This window comes from Cajanus cajan, chromosome 3, assembly GCF_000230855.2.
Source record: "Cajanus cajan strain Asha chromosome 3, NIPB_CcT2T_4, whole genome shotgun sequence".
In the NCBI taxonomy this organism is placed as follows: domain Eukaryota; kingdom Viridiplantae; phylum Streptophyta; class Magnoliopsida; order Fabales; family Fabaceae; genus Cajanus; species Cajanus cajan.
In genome coordinates, this window is record NC_138519.1 from 15,692,332 (window position 1) to 15,715,903 (window position 23,572).

A 23,572-nucleotide genomic window follows, 5' to 3' on the forward strand; every position below is an offset into this window, starting at 1 on the left:
GGCACACTCCTTTTCTTCTGGGTGAAAGGGGACCGAATAAGAGCTCCAACGATATCTCCAAGGGATGGGGGAGGTACTTGCAAAGGGTACTCCGACGCTCAAGTCAGTATATGCACGAATATCTAGGGTAAAAATGAACAGTGACATACCTCGTTATGTGTGACCTATTTATAGTGCCTGACGTGGGCCTGAGCATTGTGGGCCTTTTCAGGTGTTTACTAAATTAGGTAATACGATGTTAATTACTTACTTACTGTCTTAACCATGCGCTTACCTGCTAATCATAATTAATAGCCGTCCTTCACCTATCGGTACGGTATTTCGCCGATCCGATAGGTAAAGGGATGGGGCGCTATTATTAATTGGGTTGATCAACGGTTGTCTGACTATCTTGCCCTACGGGGGGACTCTTCGGCTCGGTCTTATGCCGAGCCGTTAGTAACATTCGTCTCGGACGTTGGCTGGACCGATGTTTCCGACATCATGGCGTAGGTGTCTGACAGAACGGCACGTATTGGTCAACGTGACCGATAGGGACCTTCCGGTACACAAGCCCCCCAGCCTTGAGGAGGGAAGCGACGCAAAGGGTTAATTGTTCCGATTGGGATTGTAGACCCCTAAAATTGTCCGGGTCGGAAATAAAGCTTGAAGACTCTCGAAGACTGAAGGATAATCAGCCAGAAGGACTCCTCGAAGGCCCTAGGAGGGTTCTCTGTAGGTCTAGAGGTCTTAGAATAGCTCAAAATAAAGAAGTGGAGGGAAAAAGCCCAATACGGCCGTACTAAACCCCAATACGGCCGTATTGAAGCTTCAATATGGCCACAGTGAACTCAATACGGCGTATTGAAGTTTCTGAAACTTCAATACGGCTGTACTGAAATCAATACGGCCGTATTGAAGCTTCAATACAGCCGTATTGAATTCAATACGGCCGTATTGAAATTTTTGAACTTCAATACGGCCGTATTGAACTTCAATACGACCGTATTGAAGTTCAAAAATTTCAATACGGCCGTATTGCCCCTGTAGGCCGTATTGAGGCCCATTCCTATAAATAGGAGGCCATTTGGACGTCCTACCACACTTTTCAACATAGTTTGAACCCTCTCCTTGAGTATTCTGGGGTTTTTGAGCAGTGTTCTGCCCTAGAAATCACTCGGAGAGTTGATCCGACGAAGTTCTTGAGCCCCGAGCCATTTTGCTTGAGGATCGAACCTAGTCGAGGGGAAATCTTTTTGATTCCCTTAGTTAAAATTTTGTTCTAGGAGAGCGAGGAGCGGGCTTGTAGAGCGTGGGAACGCCAAAACGCTTCCCAGTTCTTTACAATATATAAAAGCACGCTTCAAGAGGTTTCCTTTCAATCCTTCCTTTTACTGCTTTCTGTGTGTATATTTAAACTGTCATCATGTAGATAGTCAATTCATAATTGTTTAGAATAAATAGGGGTAATTTAGTAATTTTATACTGTTCTGTTAAAAATAATCTGTCATAGGGAACCCGAAAGGGGCGCTGTGGGGTGCTAACACCTTCCCCACGCGTAACCGACTCCCTTACCCAACTCTGGTTGTAGTGGCCAAAGTTGATTTTTAAATCAATTGCCTTATCCCTTTTTCCAATGTTTTGAGTAAAACATTGGTGGCGACTCCACGAACCCTCCTTTTATGAAAACCACTAATCCATGGAGGGTCCCGCTTGGGATTAATATGGATTAGTGAGCCTTTTAATAAAATTGCTCGTTTGACGAGGTCTCAGTTTGAGAATAAGTCATTCTAGCAATCCACTATTTTTAAACAAATAAACGAGTCCAACCATCCTTCGCGAATGCCGAAAGCCCGTTTCGGGCCGGTGGCGACAGATGGCGACTTCACTGGGGAAGCCTCGAGAGTCAGTCCCATTTAGTGACAGATTATTTTTAACAAATAATAGTTAAAATTACTTCATTACCCCTTGCTTGTATTATAATATGTTTTATTATATGGCTTTAAATAACTGTTGTATGTTTAAATTCCGCAATTGTTTGAAATAAAAAACTGCACACAAACCTTTGCACACAACAGTTCCCTCTATACCCGGGGGCATGAGTGATTAACCATAGGGAGTGGATGTTAGTACGGCCGGTTGTCGAATGGGTCTATAGGTGCCCGTAGACCGTTGTCGGAAAACATCACTCAAGGTGATAACCATGAACTTGAGTCCGACGGTGCGTTGGAACTTTCCATCGACCTACGACGAGAGGAATTGGGTCCCTATAATGGGGGCACCTTGGGGGCCTTGGACTGGTGAGAACAGTTAGAACCTACCTTGAATATGCACCATTTCTGCAGGAGACCCCTACCTCGTGATTCGCTCGTGACTGTTCGTGGATGAGTGAATTGTTTGTGTAAATGTTTACGTGCAATTGTTTGTGCATTAATAAATAACCTCGTGATAAGGTCTAAAAAATTCCCCATGCATAAAAAACCATGACATGAGAGGAAAGACCATGTGTGAAAATATAATAAAAGTGAGAAGCATGTACATCATTACCAATAAGACATCATGCATCCTCATAAAAACATACATTTTAGGATCACCAATACCTCTTGACATGAGTGAAAGAGACCCATGACTATAGAGATTCTCCGTTGGGGAGAAATCATAGATAAAGAAGGGTGGTAAACTTCCGTCTTAAAAAGGCAGCGCCTTAAAGATGGAGGTTTATCAAGCTCATGTTAAAAAGTGTATTCATTCCATAAAATAAACTAACTAAACATTCATTTTAGAAAGTGGCTGGTCATCTCTCTGTCCTTACGCGCGCACGGAAAATCAAGAAAATGGAAGCATTGGAGGAGCAAAACAAAAAGCTCACAACCGAGCTTTCACAGCTCAAAGAGCAGATGGCGCAAATGTTGGAACTCATGCGTCACCATAACATTCATGGATCTCATCACAATGACCATGGGTCCCATCATGAGGAGGAGGAGCATGAAGAAGATCCTCCACATGCCATACCTCTTGGGGCTGGAATTATGATCAAAGAGCCCGAGGTTTCAAAAGAACAATTCCACGCCCTAGAGGATCGGCTAAGGGCTATGGAGGGGCATGATTTTGATATCAAAGATGCCGCCGACATGTGCTTAGTGAGGGATATTCAATTCCCTCCCAAATTTAAAGTGCCAGATTTCCCGAGATACGTGGGATCGACTTGCCCCAAGAGTCATCTCACCATGTACTGCCGAAAGATGGCTGCATATGCCACAAACGAAAAGCTCTTGATTCATTGCTTTCAAGAGAGCTTGGCTGAAACTGCACTCAACTGGTATATGCAGCTAGATGGAAATCAAGTATGTACATGGAGGCAGTTGGCCGACGCCTTTCTCAAGCGCTACAAATACAACATCGACCTAACACCTGATAGGTCAGATCTTCAAGCCTTGAGTAAGACAAATGATGAATCCTTCAAGGCGTACGCCCAACGATGGAGGGAGTTGGCGGCACAGATAGAGCCCCCGCTGTCAGATAAGGAGATGGTGTCCTTATTCATCAACTCGTTGACTGGTCCCTATTACGATAAAATGATAGGGAACACAACGACACTCTTCTCGGACATCATCACTATTGGGGAGAGAGTGGAACAAGGATTGAAAAGTGGGAAGCTAGCTAAGCCTTCCCAATCATTCGAGGCTAAGAAGACCTTCAGGAAGAAGAATGAGGGAGGAGTCAATGCTATAACCATATCCTCGGCTTCTTCCACTTCGAAGTCAGGAAGATCGCAATTCATCCCTGTGAAGAAGTTTGATAAACTTCCGACCACTTATAGCGATCTCCTTCCGAAGCTAGTAGAAGCCAAACTTCTAGCTCATGTTCCACCAAGGAAGATCGACCCACCTTACCCCGATTGGTACAAGCCACAAGACAAATGTTTATACCATTCGGGGGCACCAGGGCATTCAACAGAGAGATGCCTAGCTCTCAAATACAAGGTCCAAAACCTTATTGATGCTGGGTGGGTCACCTTCGATTCGACAGCGCCCGACGTGAGCAAGAATCCTCTACCAAAGCAGGAGTAGAGAATGGCAAGCCACAATAGGGCCCCTTCATATTTTTCTTCTCTTTTAGGGACTCATGATCAGTACCCGAGATCATGAGAACCTTTTCATGTAAATAAGGGTTTTTGTACATTTTACATATATCAATAAAGAGGCATTTCACACATCACTCTCTTTTGTTCTTTTCTCTCTTTCCTCATCAATATTAATAAATTCTAAACCTAAACAGAACCAATAAAATAATTGTGTCTGTAATTGTTCGCTCTAACCGGGATCCGAAGGTGAAAGGGTTGAGTTGGACAGTGATGAGGAGACCATTTCTCCGGATCTGCAAAGATTGCTAGATCAAGAAGCTCGTCAAGAGAAATTCGAAACCGTGAATTTGGGGCATGGCCGAAAGATAAAAGAGGTCAACATTGGGACCCATATCAGTGATGAAATAAGGACACATGCTTCCACTATGATTATAATAAAATCATTCTTTCTCATTGCTTCTTTTCTTGCTTATAATAAAATTCTAAACCACATTTTTTTTTAACCCTGTTTGAATAAACATGAATGAGGTTAAAATCATCTTAATAATAATAAACCCACATCATTTTTATGTGGAAGTGTGTGTGTCAACTTGGAGCACCTTTTCTTGGCCTCAATAAGTGCCATCATGGATAAAGAAATCCTAAAGATAAAAAGACCCGCTAGGAATCCCACAAAAGGGTGACCTAGGCAAAAGTTAGGGTTACAATAATAAACAAAAACAAAGGTCCGCTAAAACGCCACAAAAGGGTGTTTTAGGCAAAAATAAGGACAATCAAAAAACAAAAGAAATCCATGATGGTAACATGAACCGAATTCAAAAAGAAAGGTTCAAGAGCAGCTATCCAAGTTGTCAAAATCACAACGTCAATAAACAAAGATTTTCTTAACTTCATAAGTGTTTAATCAAGCAAGCCTAAACACATAAGCCTACCTTGGCCATCCATTCTTACAAAAACCATTTTTGAAAAATAATCCCCTCTAAAATACAAACTTCAAAACAAAAATATCTTTCCCTTCTTTTCTCTCTTGTCCCAAAAGATTTTAGAATAATCTAGTGGAAGCATGGAGAAATAAATCATCACTGATAATGGATCTAATCTGAACAACAAAATGGTGGAAGAACTGTGCCAAGAATTCAAGATCCAACACCACAACTCTTCCCCATATCGGCCAAAGATGAATGGGGCAGTCGAGGCAACCAATAAGAACATCAAAAAAATAGTGCAAAAGACGGTTGTCTCATTTAAAGACTGACACGAGATGTTACCCTTCGCTCCTCATGGCTATAGGACTTCAGTACGTCCATTTACAGGAGCTACTCCATTCTCACTCGTTTATGGGGTGGAGGCAGTTCTACCCATCGAAGTCGAGATATTCTATCTAAGGGTAATCATGGAAACAAAACTTTCCGAGGCAGAATGGGTTCAAAGCCAATATGACCAGTTGAACCCTATCAAAAAGAAACGGCTGAACGCCATATGCCATGGTCAAGCCTATCAGAGGAAGATCAAAAAGGCTTTTGACAAGAAAGTCCACCCTCGAGTCTACCATGAGGGAGAGTTGGTAATGAAGAAATTACTACCAACTCAAAAGGACAAAATCGGAAAGTATGCCCCAAATCACGGAGGACCATACGTGGGAAAACGAGCCTTCTCAGGAGGAGCATTGATCCTCACAAACATGGATGGAGAAGAACTTCGATACTTAGTCAACACTGACGTGGTAAAGAAGTACTATGCTTGAAGACGTTGCTTGCATAGGCCCGCTAGGATGAAAACCCAAAAAGGGCGTCCCAGGCAAAAGTTAGGGCAAAATAAAAAGCCTGCCAGTACAAGGGTACTAGGCAAAACAAAGGCAAATTTACCCCGTTAGGATACGTCCTAAGCAAAAGTTAGGGGCAAAAGAATAAGATGTAAAAGCAAAGCAAGCAACGATCGCTTAAACCGAAAACCGAAAGGCGGTTCAAGTGATTATCTTCTAGAAGCAAGCATCTTGCAGCATCTACACTCCTGGCTCAGGCCGAAGCAATTAGGGGAACGTAAAGAGCAACAATTACAGATATAATTGTTAAGCCCAATGTATATAGCCTACCCTGGCCAGCCATTCTTCAGAAATTTCCTTCTGTATATCTTTCTGTAAAAACACTTGTGAATATCAATAAAAATATCCATTTGTTTCTTTTCTTTCTTGACCATGTGATTATGCCTCTGAATTGGTTTTTCATAAAATTGTACGAAATTCCATTAATAATCGGTCAATAAAAGAAAATTGGAGGGGTTCCTGTAAAATCCATAATCTCCTGCATAAAGGCTCACAAAAATACTCCCTCGCGTCAATGACAGAAAGTCCTCCAAGAAGAAGAGGATAGGGAGAGCCACTCACTTTTCTAAATAAATGAACAAAAGTAAAAAATTGTATTGCATTTGTGCATCACACACACATTAGTTGCACATTCAAAGACCTTATCATGAGGCAACCGCATAAAATAGAAAAATAGAAAATTGCTTGTGTATGACAGCAGCAAGCAAAATACAAAGATTCAGAAAATCAACAGCATCACTGAGCCTGGAGAGGCTTGCCGAAAGAATACTCTCAAAATAACTGAGCCTGGAGAGGCTCGCCGAAATAATACTCTCTCAAAATAACTGAGCCTGGAGAGGCTCGCCGAAATAATACTCTCAGAATAATTGAGCCTGGAGAGGCTTGCCGAAATAATACTCGTACAGAATAATTGAGCCTGGAGAGGCTTGCCGAAACAATACTCCCACAGAATAATTGAGCCTGGAGAGGCTTGCCGAAATAATACTCCTACAAAATAACTGAGCCTGGAGAGGCTTGCCGAAATAATACTCTCTCATAAATCTAATTTCTTTAACACTTTTAATTTCTATACAGCAAAAGCCAAAAACATAAAAAAGGCAAAATACAGAAAAAGCCAAAATCAGAAGAAAAGGCAAAATACAGAAAAAGCCGAAAATAAAAAAGGCAAGGATATAGAAAATCCAACAAACAATCTGTACCAAATAACTAAGCCTGGAGAGGCTTACCAAAATAATACTCCATATCCTCCACAGTATGCAGAATAACTGAGCCTGGAGAGGCTCGCAGAAATGATACTCCCCAGAGGGAACCTCAGCTCAAGCTCACGGAAAAATCCCCAGCGAGAGCTATCAAAGCAAAATCGACGCAATCCCCAATGGAAGTGCGATCATCCAAACAGTATATACAAGTCAAAGGACTTAACACTTCCTCGGTGGAAGATAGCTCTCCGACTCAAAGCACTGAGCGAGGCTAAGCCTGTAGAGGCTTCCTAAATAATACTCTGGGACACAATAAGATCCCCAAATCCCCAATCGCCTACTCAAGAGGCATCCCTGCAAAAAGGAGAAGAAAATCAAAAATATCGATAAGTATTCCCCAAGTGGAATCCGGCTCTTAGCCAAACATCGAACGTCAAGCCGATACGCCTAACAGAAGAGGCTAATCAAAATCAACGACAAAATCCCCCAGTGGATAACAGCCTACACAGAGGCAACACAATCAGAAAATCAAAGAGAGACACCCGAATAAGGATAACCGGGATACTCCACTCACGTCAAAAGGACGTCAGCCAAACATAAGGCATCGCTCAACTCAGAGAGCATCTGTGTCTACACCCCAAGGAGTCAAAAATTCCCATGGGTACCAACTAAGCAATGCAAGTTGGGACACAAGAACCTATGAATGACTGCACATCCCCTAGACGGATCCCTGCGTTATCCAGCCCTCAGCGGCACAAAATCAGAAAAACAAACCGTCGAAGCAGCATTGTGGACTGTGGAGACAAACTATACTCAACTACCTCATCTTTGAGAGGCAAAGTCTGGAGAGACGATACTCAAACGAAGTCTGGAGAGACGGTACTCAAACAAGGTCTGGAGAGACAATACTCAAACAAGGTCTGGAGAGACAATACTCAAACAAGGTCTGGAGAGACAATACTCAAACAAAGTCTGGAGAGACAATACTCAAACAAGGTCTGGAGAGACAATACTCAAACAAGGTCTGGAGAGACAATACTCAAACAAGGTCTGGAGAGACAGTACTCAAACAAAGTCTGGAGAGACAGTACTCGAAGTCTGGAGAGACAGTACTCGAAGTCTGGAGAGACAGTACTCAGAGTCTGGAGAGACGATACTCAAATAAAGTCTGGAGAGACAATACTCAAACAAAGTCTGGAGAGACAGTACTCGAGGTCTGGAGAGACAATACTCAAGGTCTGGAGAGACAATACTCAGCCATCAGCGTCGTCAGAGGCACGTTGGTGTTAAACTTAGCTACCGAGGTTGTCAGAAGCGCCAAGGTATGCAACAACCTGGAGAGGCTACTCAACAATTTTCCACCGGAAGACATTACAAGTCAGAAGGTCGGCACATCACCCGGACAATTGGGTCAACTCCTTTACTTGTCAGCCGGTACACCAAAAGACCGTTTGACTAAGTAAAGGGGGGGCAGCTGTAGACCCCTAAAATTGTCCGGGTCGGAAATAAAGCTTGAAGACTCTCGAAGACTGAAGGATAATCAGCCAGAAGGACTCCTCGAAGGCCCTAGGAGGGTTCTCTGTAGGTCTAGAGGTCTTAGAATAGCTCAAAATAAAGAAGTGGAGGGAAAAAGCCCAATACGGCCGTACTAAACCCCAATACGGCCGTATTGAAGCTTCAATATGGCCACAGTGAACTCAATACGGCGTATTGAAGTTTCTGAAACTTCAATACGGCTGTACTGAAATCAATACGGCCGTATTGAAGCTTCAATACAGCCGTATTGAATTCAATACGGCCGTATTGAAATTTTTGAACTTCAATACGGCCGTATTGAACTTCAATACGACCGTATTGAAGTTCAAAAATTTCAATACGGCCGTATTGCCCCTGTAGGCCGTATTGAGGCCCATTCCTATAAATAGGAGGCCATTTGGACGTCCTACCACACTTTTCAACATAGTTTGAACCCTCTCCTTGAGTATTCTGGGGTTTTTGAGCAGTGTTCTGCCCTAGAAATCACTCGGAGAGTTGATCCGACGAAGTTCTTGAGCCCCGAGCCATTTTGCTTGAGGATCGAACCTAGTCGAGGGGAAATCTTTTTGATTCCCTTAGTTAAAATTTTGTTCTAGGAGAGCGAGGAGCGGGCTTGTAGAGCGTGGGAACGCCAAAACGCTTCCCAGTTCTTTACAATATATAAAAGCACGCTTCAAGAGGTTTCCTTTCAATCCTTCCTTTTACTGCTTTCTGTGTGTATATTTAAACTGTCATCATGTAGATAGTCAATTCATAATTGTTTAGAATAAATAGGGGTAATTTAGTAATTTTATACTGTTCTGTTAAAAATAATCTGTCATAGGGAACCCGAAAGGGGCGCTGTGGGGTGCTAACACCTTCCCCACGCGTAACCGACTCCCTTACCCAACTCTGGTTGTAGTGGCCAAAGTTGATTTTTAAATCAATTGCCTTATCCCTTTTTCCAATGTTTTGAGTAAAACATTGGTGGCGACTCCACGAACCCTCCTTTTATGAAAACCACTAATCCATGGAGGGTCCCGCTTGGGATTAATATGGATTAGTGAGCCTTTTAATAAAATTGCTCGTTTGACGAGGTCTCAGTTTGAGAATAAGTCATTCTAGCAATCCACTATTTTTAAACAAATAAACGAGTCCAACCATCCTTCGCGAATGCCGAAAGCCCGTTTCGGGCCGGTGGCGACAGGGATACGATGAAAGATTTAGGAATGTGAGGGGTTATGATTAAAGTGCCTCTCTGATGCGTAGCTGGCAAGCATTAGTTTCTCTGGTGCATAACTGACAGACATTAATTACGCGTGAGGGGTTACAACTGCTGATGGGATGTCAAGGGTTGCCATCATTATGCATGGAATGGCGCATGCTAGGGTTCGCATCAAGTGTGGAACGCCAAAGGTTTGTCAGTTGGGCGTAGGTGGAGCATACGAGGGGTTGCGTATTGAGGATCGTTGGATTAAATTGATCCAACGGTTTCCCAAGGCTGCGACGTTTGAATGTGTAACATGCAGGGTCTATAAATAGGCATGAAGAGGGGGCTCCACATACGCGCACAATCATTATCTCCGGATCCAAATTAGTAAATCAGCATTCGAGTGTTCGTCGAAGGAAGATCTGTGAAGTTTAGCATTCAGGTACGTAATGGCAAATTTAAATATTGTTCATATCGACTCCTCCGGTGACGAAGGGGAATCGAGACGAAGAGTATCTCCGGTCCGGGACGCTGCCTCAGCTTCGGCCTCTAATGGAGATCGCACCGAGTCCTTTTCTGGATCTGAGCAGGCCCAGAGCGGTAGTGGAAGTGGTTCCGCCTCGGCTATAGGTTCTGATGACCGTCCAAGTGGGGGTGGGGGTTCATCAAGAAGCTTTCCTCCCGTATCGACTCCTGGATTTTCATGGGTACACGGGGAAGTTGGTAGTGTGTACTCCCGGTATACGACCAAGAAATCACTTGTTAACTTCGTATCGACAATGAAATTTTTAAACTTTCCCGAAGACGAGGAGTCGTCTGCTATCTTTTTCCAGCCATGCCGAGGTGATGGGGTTCCTAATCCGGATTTTGTTTATCTAGACCAGGGGTCGTCCAAATACCCGTTCTTTTATGTGTATGACTATATGTTTCGGGATTTGAAGATATCCCTCCCCTTTGATAATTATTTCTCGGGTATACTTCGTCTTCTGAACGTGGCGCCTTCTCAGGTCCATCCCAACACCTGGGCAGCAATGCAAGGATTTAGACGGTTGTGCTTAGCTCTTGGCCTCCAACCTACTCCACATTTATTTTTATATTACTACTCCTCTCGGCCGACGAAGAAGGCGAAGTGGTTGTCATTGATTCGACACAGTGATTGCTTGCTTCAGCCATTCACCACTTCTTACAAAAAATTTAAAGTGGGTTTTATAAAGGTGATGATTCGACCCGAGACGGGGAATAAATACTTTTTTGACGATGAGGGGAACTCGGTCTTTCCCCTGTATTGGACCCGAAGGCCGAGAAAGTACGATACCGTATCAAAATCCCGAATGTCGCCGGAGGAAAGGCAGAGCTTGGATATTTTGGAGAAATTGCCACGGCCATTACCGTGTCGTCCCCTGGTCCGATTATTCGAATCGGCCAACGTCACCGAGGAACTAATCGGTATAGTAACTCTTGTTTGTTTAAATTCCTGCGTTACCATTGATTTTGACTAATGATGTGCAGGTATTATGGCGAACTTTGACCATGACTTGAACATCCGCAATCTGATCGGGAGCCGAGTGGCAGGGGTCACAGGAAACAAGACCCCGACCGAGACGCGTGCAGGTGGGAATCAACCGGCTCCACGACAGGGCGGAGCGGGGCAACCCACCAATCCCAAGAAAGGGGGCAAGGGTTCCTCTCGGCAGCCCGAAAAAAGAAAACCTACTGAAGGGAGGGCTGTGGAGGAGAGCCGCCAAGCCAAGCAGCAGCGGCTAGCCAATCCCAATGCCCCGGAGGGCTTGGTTGGGCCAAACTTCTTGGCCAGTAAAGTGAACGCGCAGGATTTCCTAAGCCAAGACTTGACTTCTAAGGCTGGGCAGGCAGTTTTGGGCCGGATGAGTTCGGCGCAGAAGTGGAACTTCTTCTGTGAGTTCCAAGTTCGGGCTGTGGCTTTGGCTCAAAGCATCGTCATGGAACCGAATGGGGAGGCTGATGGGCTTCGCTGTCAACTAGCTGAGCAGGAGAAGTCGCTGCGAGAGACGCTGACGGCGTTGACCGATGCTCAGACGTCTAACGGCAAGTTCCAGGCCGAGGTTGACCGCCGGGGGCGTATGGTTGACGATCTCACCTTAAAGGTCCAGCGCTTGGAGACGTCTTTGAAGAATGAAACTGAGAAGGCTACCCTGCTCGAAAAGGAACTGGAGGCCGAGAAAATATCTTTTGGTTCCTTCAGGGAAAAGGCTCGCGACAAGCTCCTGTCCCAGCATGAGGCTGGCTTTGCCCAAGCTGCTCGGCAAGCTAGCTACTTTGGTGACTTCCCCCCTGACTTTCAACTGGATATGACGAAGGACTTTTTTCAGGGGAAGTTGGTGGACTTAAGCTCGATTCCGCCGGACCAAGAGGCCGATGCTGAGGCGCCAGAGCGGCCCGCCAGGCCGAATGAGGAGGAAACGGCCTACGAGGAGCCTGCTGCCGAGGATGATGCGAACCAGGGAGAGCCTGAGGTCGTGTCTTGAAATTTTTATTTTGTAATGCTGGGCCGATAGCGCCCCCCCCCCTTGCATGTACTTCCAGGCCGATTAGGGCCTTTTGAATGAAATTTAAATTCTCGCAATTTTTGGGTAATTCTAAGTTAAATCCGTAACCGAGAGACTTCTCGCGAAGGAAGACGTAATTATTTATTTAAGCCACGTCCTTGGCCGAGAGACTTCTCGGGAGGGAAGACTTGTAATTAAATTTAAGCCACATCCTTGGCCGAGAGACTTCTCGGGAGGGAAGACTTGTAATTGTTTAAGCCACGTCCTTGGCCGAGAGACTTCTCGGGAGGGAAGACTTGTAATTAAATTTAAGCCACATCCTTGGCCGAGAGACTTCTCGGGAGGGAAGACTTGTAATTGTTTAAGCCACGTCCTTGGCCGAGAGACTTCTCGGGAGGGAAGACTTGTAATTGTTTAAGCCACGTCCTTGGCCGAGAGACTTCTCGGGAGGGAAGACTTGTAATTAAATTTAAGCCACATCCTTGGCCGAGAGACTGCTCGGGAGGGAAGACTTGAAGAAATAAGTGGAGATAATCAAGTGGGAGATGTATTTTCATTGATAAGAAGATGCCTCGTTAAAAACCTTGCTAATCAAAAACCTCTTTTCACATTTTTACAAGAGGGAAAAAGATCAGTCAAGGAAAAGAGTGCACCGCGATACAATTACATAGTTCAAGTATTACAAATTCGAATTTAACTGTAATATGTCTTTAGGTGGGTAGAATTCCAGGTTCTTGGAATAACCTTGCCGGACAGCTCTTCTAGCTTGTATGCCCCATTGTGGAGTGCATGTCGTATCTGGAATGGTCCATCCCAATTGGCAGAGAGCTTTCCTTCAGAAGAGTTACGCCTGGCTGCCCCCGTTGCACGCCACACAAGGTCGCCCTCGTGAAAAGTTCTTGGCTTTAGATTGGAATTAAAGCGCCGAGTCATTCGCTGTTTGCATGCCTCGGCCACCACCTGTGCCTTGTCCCGCACTTCCTCGAGGACATCGAGTTCGGCTCGGAGTGCGTCGTCGTTAGATTCCTCCTGAAAGCTTTGTCGCCGGAAAGATGGTTCTCCAACCTCAACCGGGATCATCGCATCAGTGCCGTATGTGAGGCGGAAGGGTGTTTCTCTATTAGTGGATTGTGGTGTACACCGGTACGCCCAGAGAACCTCTGGCAATTCATCGGCCCACACTCCTTTTGCCGAGCCGAGTCTTCTTTTTAATTCAGTCAGGATAACCTTGTTGGCTGCTTCGGCTTGGCCGTTTGACTGAGGGTGCTCCACCGATGTAAATCTGTGCCGAATGCCAAGGTTTTCGAGGAATGAGTTGAACTTTTTGTCTGTAAATTGTAAGCCGTTATCGGAGATGATGGCATATGGGATGCCAAAACGGGTGATGATGTTCTTCCATACAAACTTTTGGACGTTAGCAGCGGAGATGCAGGCGAGCGGCTCGGCCTCAATCCACTTTGTGAAGTAATCTACTGCCACGAGGAGGAACTTAACCTGCCCCTTTGCCACGGGGAACGGGCCAAGTACGTCAATGCCCCATAAGGCAAACGGCCATGGAGAGCTGATGCTGTGCAGCTCGGCGGCGGAGGCATGGATGAGGTTTCCATGTCGCTGACATTGTATGCAACGTTTGACGAACTCAGCGCAATCCCCCTTCAGAGTTGGCCAATAATAACCGGCTCGTGACACTTTTGCAGCTAGGGTACGGCCTCCGGAATGGGACCCACAGATACCTTCATGAACTTCCTGCATCACATAATCCGCCTGCGAGTTATCAATGCATTTGAGCAACGGAGTGGAGAATCCTCGCCTGTAGAGGTCGTTAGCCACTATGGAGTACCGAGCGGCCTGAGTGCGAAGCTTTTTTGCCTCCTTCGGATCGGTGGGCAACTCTTGTTGGAGGATGTAGTTCCGAATAGGAGTCATCCAGTTCGGTGTGTCAGTATCGGCCGCCATGCATTCAATCGCCACACTTGGGGCAGGGATTTCTAGGTGAATGGTTGTTCTCAGCTGTCCTGGTTTTCGACTACTAGCAAGCCGAGCCAACTGATCGGCTCGTTCGTTGGTGCTCCTGGGAACGTGTCGGATTTGTAAGTCAGTGAACTCCTCTTTGAGCTTCTGGAAGAGGTGGTAATACTGCAACAAATTAGCATCCTTAATTTGAAAATTGTCGTTGACTTGTTCGGCCACGATCTTTGAATCGGTACAGCATACGACCTTTGTCACACCCATCTCAGCTGCTAGTCTCATACCGGCCAGCAGTGCTTCGTACTCGGCTTGGTTATTAGATGCCCGAAAACCGAACCAGAGTGACTGTTCGACCGTGATGCCCGAAGGGCTGGCTAGAATTATTCCCGCCCCGCTTCCCTGCGCACTGGATGAGCCGTCGACATGCATTGTCCACGGCTCGTCGTGAAAACTACCTGCTGGGGTAAGCTCATTGACGAAGTCGGCCAAATGCTGTGATTTGATGGGTCCTCTCGGCTCGAACGATATGTCAAACTCTGAGAGTTCGACCGACCAGGCCATCATACTGCCAGCGACTTCCGGTTTACGAAGAACTTTCGCAATCGGGCAGTCGGTTCGGACAACCACCCTGTGACTCTGGAAGTATTGCCTAAGCCTGCGAGCCGTGTAGACGAGCGCTAGAGCTACCTTTTCGATTAACTGGTAACGCTTCTCGGCTTCTTGCAGTGTTTGACTGGTGAAGTATATCGGCCTTTGATCCCTCTGTTCCTGTATTAAGACAGCGCTGACCGAATGCCCTGACACGGCAAGGTAAATGACCATGTCGGAGCCGGCAGTAGGTTTGGACAGTATGGGAGGTGAACTAAGACGATGCTTAAACTGTTGGAACGCTTCTTCACATTCATGAGTCCATGTAAACTGCTTTGCTTTCTTCAGCAGGGCGAGGATAGGTTGAGATATCTCGGCAAGCCGGGGAAGAAACCGTGAAAGCGAAGTCAGCCGCCCTGCCAACTTTTGTACATCTTTGAGAGTGGTGGGGCTCTTCATCTCCAGTATGGCTTGGCACTTGTCTGGGTTTGCCTCGATGCCCCGGCTAGACAACATGAATCCCAAGAATTTTCCACCCGATACGCCGAACACACATTTTTCGGGGTTCAGCCTCATTTGGTGTTGTCTGAGTGCTTGGAATACCTCGGCAAGGTGGCGTACATGGGCAGAAACTTCATCAGATTTGACGACCATGTCATCAACATAAACTTCGAGGCACTGACCAATCTGACTATGGAAAATTTTATTCATCAGGCGCTGGTATGTGGCACCGGCGTTCTTCAGACCGAACGGCATTACACGGTAGCAAAAGTTGGTTGTCTCGGTGATGAATGCTGTTTTGTCTTCATCGTGAGGGTGCATGCAAATTTGGTTATACCCCGAATACGCGTCTAAGAAGGATAGGAAACGGTGGCCAGACGCCCCATCTACGAGACGATCAATATTGGGCAACGGGTAGGCGTCTTTCGGGCAAGCTTTATTCAAGTTCGTGTAATCGGTACACATACGCCATTTCCCGTTCGGCTTTCGGACCATGACCACATTAGCCAGCCACGTCGTGTAGTGGATCTCCCGTATAAACTGTGCTTCTAATAATTTGGCTACCTCAGCATCGATTGCCGCCTTCTTCTCCTCTCCGGTCTTCCGACGCCGCTGGGCGATCGGCCTTGGCTCCCTACTAATTGAGAGCTTATGGCACAAAAACTCTGGATCGATACCCGGCATATCGGAGGGGTGCCATGCAAATAGATCTCGGTTATCAAGTATTACCTGTCCGATGGCTGCTTTCTCTTGTTCCATCAGAACAGTTCCCAAATAAGTCAGTTGGGTATCAAGGGTTCCAACTTGGAGTGGTTGCCTTTCTTCAATAGGCTCGACCCTTTCGTCGTGCCCGATTCGGGGGTCGAGGTCTATGGAGGACTGTTGGGTTACCGAGTGGACTTTCTGTGGCTCTTTGATCGTTTCGTCTTGCACTTTCGGTAGCCGCAAGCTGGCAAAGTAGCATTCGCGTGCGGTTTTTTGATCGGCGTGCACCGTGATAACTCGTCCTGACTGTGCCGGAAACTTCATAGCTAAATGAGGAGTAGACACGATTGCTCCGAGCCGATTCAGGGATGGCCGACCGAGCAGAATGTTATAGGAGGTGCTCGCATGAACGACCACGTATTTAACCGACATGTCTCGATATTCCGCCCCTTCGAACCCAAATCGTGTTGATAACTTGATATATCCTTTTGTTTTGACTCGTTCACCAGAGAATCCCACCAAAGGTTCATCGTAAGGGACCAGTTCGGACTCTGGAATTCCCAACTGCTTGAACGTATTCCAATATAGTATGTCCGCTGAACTTCCTTGATCAACCAATGTCTTACGGACGATGCAATTGTGAATTTCAACGCTGATCACCATCGGATCGTCCTGATCTGGGTCGATTCCCTTGAAGTCGGCCTCGGTGAAGGTAATGGTTGGCAAACGGCAACGGTTTGTTTCCACGGCATGCACGTGTCGGACAGCTCGCAGGTGTCTTCGTTGTGCCGACGAAGATGAGCCGCCGCCAGCAAATCCGCCAGCAATGGTGTTAATAACTCGCCGTGGCTGTGTTGCTTGCTGTTCTTCATGCCTATCCCGTGACCGACTGCGCTCTCTATACGAGCGCGTTTCTGCTCTGCGGTGTTCGGAATGGTCACGTCTTTGTGATTGTTCGCCGTGTCGGGGCCGGTCGGGACGGTTCACAAAACCTTGCAACTGTCCTTGCTTGATCAAATCTTCAATTTTGTCTTTCAAGGCTGAACATTCGTCAGTTGAATGCCCACGATTGCGGTGAAATCTGCAGGATTTGGTTGTGTCGGCTCGCGGAGGGGTCGATGCTCTCTTCGGGATAGTCAGCACTTCTAAAGCCAATGCTTGTTCTAGTACTGCTGACCGGCTGGTGTTCAGTGGTGTGTACTGTGTATACTTCGGACCACGGGGTGGCCGCTCGCGGGGTACGAGTTCTTTTGGACGACCGCGAAAGTTGTTTTCTATTGGCTTTTCTGTCTTGCTCACCACTTCTGCTCTGGCCTGGTTGCGAAACTCGGCTAGTTCTTCCATCTGCATATACTTGTCGGCCCTGCGCCGAAGGTCATCCATGTCTGCCGGTGGCTTTTTACAAATACTGTTGGCGAAGGGACCCGGCTTCAACGCGGTGGTTAGATGGTGTAAGGCGACGGCTGGGTTGAGGTCCCTGATCTCTAATGCCGCTTTATTGAATCGGCTCATGAACGCCCGGAGAGACTCCTTTTTCTCCTGGCGGATGCTAACTAGTGATAGAGAAGTCAACTGGTGTGGTCGGCTTGTAGCGAACTGGATGGTAAACTGAGAGGCTAAGGTGCCGAATGAGTCGATCGAATTGGCCGGGAGCCGAGTGAACCAGCTCAACGCTCGCCCTTTTAGCGACGTCGGGAAGATTCGACACATGGCGGCGTCGTCGGTGGTGCTTAATGTGACCTGAGTCAAGAACGCGTCAACGTGTTCATCTGGATCGGTGGTTCCATCGTACTTGTCGAGAGACAAGGACTTCCAATTGTCAAGGAGGACGGACTGCATGATATTGGGTGTAAAGGGATGTCGGTGTGATCCTGCCGGCATGGGCTGTATCGGTCGACTGGCTGAGGCGTGGGCGGCAGGGGCAACAGAAGTATAAGGGACTGAGGTGTGCTGGCCATGCGAATGGAACGACCCTTGAGTGTGGGTTGTCTCGGAGGGCTTCCATGTAGGATCGTGGTACTGGTTCTTGAGGGCGGTATTTTCCGCCCGTAGCGCAGCCATTTCGGCCGCATCTCTCTCCCGCTGTTGCTTCATAGCGGCCATCTCCTCCTTCATCTGTCGCACCATACTGTTCAAGTTTGTCTCTTCCGTCGTCTCGGCCCCTGACTGATGCTCGTCCTCGGACTGGTGTTCTTCAACGTTATTCTTTCTCGTCTTCACCATTCTTTCGATAATAATCTCGGAATAGCTCTCGGTTCGGCCCCACGGTGGGCGCCAAAATGTACCTGTCTGAGGGCACACTCCTTTTCTTCTGGGTGAAAGGGGACCGAATAAGAGCTCCAACGATATCTCCAAGGGATGGGGGAGGTACCTGCAAAGGGTACTCCGACGCTCAAGTCAGTATATGCACGAATATCTAGGGTAAAAATGAACAGTGACATACCTCGTTATGTGTGACCTATTTATAGTGCCTGACGTGGGCCTGAGCATTGTGGGCCTTTTCAGGTGTTTACTAAATTAGGTAATACGATGTTAATTACTTACTTACTGTCTTAACCATGCGCTTACCTGCTAATCATAATTAATAGCCGTCCTTCACCTATCGGTACGGTATTTCGCCGATCCGATAGGTAAAGGGATGGGGCGCTATTATTAATTGGGTTGATCAACGGTTGTCTGACTATCTTGCCCTACGGGGGGACTCTTCGGCTCGGTCTTATGCCGAGCCGTTAGTAACATTCGTCTCGGACGTTGGCTGGACCGATGTTTCCGACATCATGGCGTAGGTGTCTGACAGAACGGCACGTGTTGGTCAACGTGACCGATAGGGACCTTCCGGTACACTATGCATGTGTTATTGTTGTATGTGAAATTTGAATTTGCACTTGATTAATGTGACTGTGCTTAATTGTTATTTCTACACTTGGAATCAAGTGAGATGTTTCTCACTCCCTTGTTGTTCTTGTATATGTTTAAATTATGTTGCAGGTGATCATCATCATGAGGATGTTGGTGATGAGGCTTAAGACTTCAGTTGGGCATGCTCTGATAGGATGTGACATCGGGCATAGCTAGGCTTAGTTTAGGATGTTATTGTTTTAAAAGCCTTAGTTTTCTTTTCTTTTGTAATTTTGAACGTTTTTGATAAAAGACCAAAATGTGCATCTTTGTCATATTATTTTTATTACATGATTTGGAAGTTATAAATTAATTCCCAACTAGGAGGCACTGTCACCTTTACTGGAATTAATCTATATTTTCTTTATTATTTTTTGTGATTTCTTGAGTTTTGATACTTACATGTTGATTTTTTTTTATGGTTTATGAGTTACGAATGTGAACCTTCTATGTTATGATATTTGAGACATTTGTTTTATACATGAAAGATGTTATCTAACTATGAAAGATTTTATTTACTCAAAAATAAAAATAAAAATTTGTTTACATTTATTGTGTATTAATGTTGGGATAAAGGATGTCACACATCTTGCAATTGAAATCATCAATGAAACTGAGAAGGTACCTTTTTCCACTTTAGAAGTAGGTTAAATAGGATTGCACTGGTTTGAATGTACCAACTCAAGATGTTGAGAAGCTCTCCAACTACTTTTCTTTGACATTGATTCCTTGGTTTGCTTTCTCACTAGACAATCACTGTAGAGCTCTATAGAAGGATGAAATTGAGCCAACTGTTTCACCGTCTTCCCATATTGTAATGTTCTCAACCCTTTGTAACTCAATTGATCTATGCCTCCTATTTCAATCAAAAACTAATATGATTGAAGAAACTCATTTCATAGCATTGCATTACAAGTCACTTGACTACTTATATATATTACAAACCAAATAAAGTCAAAATAATAGAAAAAAAATAACATAATACAACTATTAACCCATTTTTACCAACTAACTTTTAACAAACAAATATATTGATATTATCTTAATACCCCTCAAGTTGGAGAGTGTATGTTAAGAAATCCTAGCTTGGAGATGATATACCAGTAAAGGGAGAAGGATCTAGAGATTTGGTAAAAACATTATGAAGTTGATGAGTCAAATTAATAACTAAAAGAAGGAACAAGTAAGCTTAAGTAGATTCAGTGCTTGAAGTTTCTCTCGTACAACATGACAATTAATATCTATATGTTTTGTGCATTCATATGAAAGTTGGAAGAGTGATTGCATGTTTCTAGTTCAATGTGACAATAAATCATGTATAGCTTGATTTTATGTTTGTGGTTCAATGTGAGAAGAATTGGCTAAAGAGTAATGAAATGTGAAGGGGACAAAAAACTATAAGAAAGAACAGAAGAAAAAGGATATGTAACATTACCTAAGATCAAAGAGGGATTGGACTATGCTGAGTTGATTAGGAGTTTTCATGGATCGAATTTTTGAAAAATTCAAACCGAACCGAATCGATCCATTTTTTTATTAGGTGGATCAATTTGTTTTTTTTTTAAGATATGAATCATTTTTTTTTAAATTGGACCAATTCAGTGCAATGTGATTATCTATTTTATACCTATATATGGATCAAATTTTTAAGAAAATTGAACCGAACCAAACCGGTCCACTTTGTAAAAATGGATCGGATAACTAAACTAATTTTGTAAATTGGATCATTTTGGGTGTTTTTTCAAAATGGATCAGATTATTTAATTCGGATTGGTTCAGATAGATTTATATTTTATACACATCCCTATATTTGATGATGGAAGTCCTTGAAGAAGATGTGAGGCTTTTGGGTTCTTGTAGATCCACAAACAGTAGGGACTTTGATGTGTTATGGTGGTTGCGGTTAATAATCATCAAGTGTTTGGAAATGTATATTATTCTGGTTAAATAAGGTTGGGTTGTTATGGTCAATGAATCTAGGTTGGTGGGTATTTTGAGTATTGGCATCATTATGGTAGGAAAAAGTTGAATAAGAGTGCTTAGGTAAAGAATCAAGAAGAAAATTGAAATATGGTTGTTGTGTGTTTATGTTAGATTATGATGTATTAGATGAGGTGTATGGAAAAACATGTTCATCGAAAACAATGTTTCTAGAAATAAAAATTTCTCTAGATGAGAGGTCAAGAACCACATAACCCTTGGTTCCTATTTTGCAACCAAGAAATACACATTTTCTTGATTTGGGGTCAAGTTTTTGATATATTGCTCTCAATGGTGGAGGAAAAGCAAATGAGCCAAAAGCCTAGAGCTCAAGATACATAGGTGCATGATTGTATAAGAGCTCAAAAGGTTAATTTTTGGTGAAGGTAATCGATTTATTATATAAATATCATGTGACGGTGTAGAAGCAAATTTTTTTGGATATACTAGATTGAGAAAAAGGCTACATGTAACATTAAGCATATGATGATGTTTTATTTCCATAACAAAATTTTGTTACAGGGTTTATATGCATGATGTGTGGTGAATTATACCAAATTCGTTATATAATTCATTATAAGCAAACTCTTATCCATTCTTAGATCTAATATGATTTTAAAAGTTGAGCCAAATTGATTTTGAATCAAAGTAATGAAATTGGACAACAAAGGTCTAGTTTTAGTTTTACTCTTCATAAGAAATAAGCATGTGTGCCTAATGAAATCATCTACAATGGTGAGAAAGTATTTGTGACTATGAATGGATGGGGTGGCAAAAGGATCCCATATATCAAAATGAATTAAATCAAATGCATGTAAAGAGACAATATTACTTTGTGAAAAAGGAAGTTTATGTTGTTTAGCAAGGTGACAAGAGTCACAAATTTTATTACTACCAAAGGTAATGTCTTACAAATGTGTTTAAGAACCTTACTAGACAATGCCCAAATTTGCAATGCCAAAGATCCATGTTTGAGTTAATAGGTGCAACTTGAGAATTATTTACTGTAACGGAAGGAGCCTATTGGCCACGTGGATCGGCCACGTGGACCGGCACGTCATATCCTATCAAATATTGACGCAGCTATCACTTCGGCTCGGCAAGGGACCGAGAACCGTATCCTCTCCCTATCGGCTCGGCCAAACGCCAAAAATGACGTCTCGGCCGTTTCGTATCGGCTCGGCCCAAGGTCAACAGAGACTGAATAATTAGAATGACGATCATGATTAATAAGGGACAACACGTAATTTAGGCATAACCAGCCGATTAACATCGTATTACCTAATTTGGTAAATGTTAGAGAAGGCCCACCATGCTCAGGCCCATGACAGGTAGTATAAATAAGTCACATGTAACGAGGTATGTCACTGTTTAATTATTACTCTTGAAAATCGTGCTTGTCTTGACTTGAGCGTCGGAGTGCCTTTTGCAGGTACCTCCCCCCTCTGAAGCATCTACCCGAAACTCTCGTTTGATCCTCCAGTTACTAGAAGATTACGAGTGTATCTTCAGACAGGTACATTTTGGCGCCCACCGTGGAGCCGAACCGATAGCTTTTGAAGAAGACAGACTGAGTACTATTTCGAAGAGACATCATGGCAAAGACAAGAAGAACACACACTGAAGACCACCGATCCAAAGATGAGCACTAATTTGAAGCGGACAATGCCGAGATGGTTGACGAGACCAACATGGCCGAGATGGTACGACAACTGAAGGAGGAAATGGCCGCCATGAAGCAACAACAAGAGAAAGACGCTTGTGAGATGGCTGCCTTGAGGGAGGAGAACACCGCCCTGAAAAACTTAAACCAGGATCCCACATGGAAACCCTCCGAGCAGACTCACACTCAGGGGTCGTTCCACTCCCACGGACATCATACTTCTCTCCCTCACACTTCTACCGTCGCCCCTAGAAACCATGCCTCGACTGCCCAAGTAACCGGCCGACTCGCATATGCTCCGCCGACCGGAGCACATCAACATCCTTTCACCTCAAACATCATGCAATCCTCCCTTCTCGACCATTGGAAGTCCTTCCCGTTAGATAAGTATGACGGAACCACCGACCCCGACGAGCACGTCGACATTTTCCTCACCCAAGTCACTCTCAGCACCACCGACGATGCCGCCCTATGTCGTATCTTCCCAACATCTTTGAAGGGAAGAGCATTGAGTTGGTTCACTCGTCTCCCGGCCAACTTGATCAACTCTTTTAACACACTAACATCCCAGTTCACCATCGAGTTTACCACCAGCCGGCCTCACCAACTGACCTCCCTCGCGCTGGTGAGCATAAGACAAGAGAAGAAGGAATCCCTTCGGACCTTCATGAGCCGATTCAACAAAGAAGCTCTTGAAATCCGAGACCTGAATCCGGCCGTCGCCCTTCATCATTTGACTACAGCTCTGAAGCTGGGGCCGTTTGCTAACAGTATCTACAAGAATCCCCCGTCTGACATGGACGATTTGAGACGCCGCGCCGACAAATATATGTAGATGGAGGAACTTGCAGAATTCCGCAATCAGGCCAGGGCAGAGGTAGTGGCCAAAGTCGAGAAGCCGGCAGAGAGCTCTTTCCAGAGCCACCCCAAGGACC

At 44.9% G+C, this 23,572-nt stretch overlaps 1 protein-coding gene across 1 annotated transcript; it reads left to right on the plus strand.

The window, feature by feature from the left end:
• Positions 1-1,085: 1,085 nt before the first annotated feature.
• LOC145956093 (uncharacterized) lies at positions 1,086-10,141 on the plus strand. Its single transcript, XM_083071653.1, has 3 exons — positions 1,086-1,349; positions 2,763-3,985; positions 9,952-10,141. The coding sequence occupies exons 2-3, from the start codon at positions 2,814-2,816 to the stop codon at positions 10,139-10,141; spliced, it is 1,362 nt and encodes a 453-aa protein (XP_082927779.1). The 5' UTR covers positions 1,086-1,349; positions 2,763-2,813.
• Positions 10,142-23,572: the final 13,431 nt, after the last annotated feature.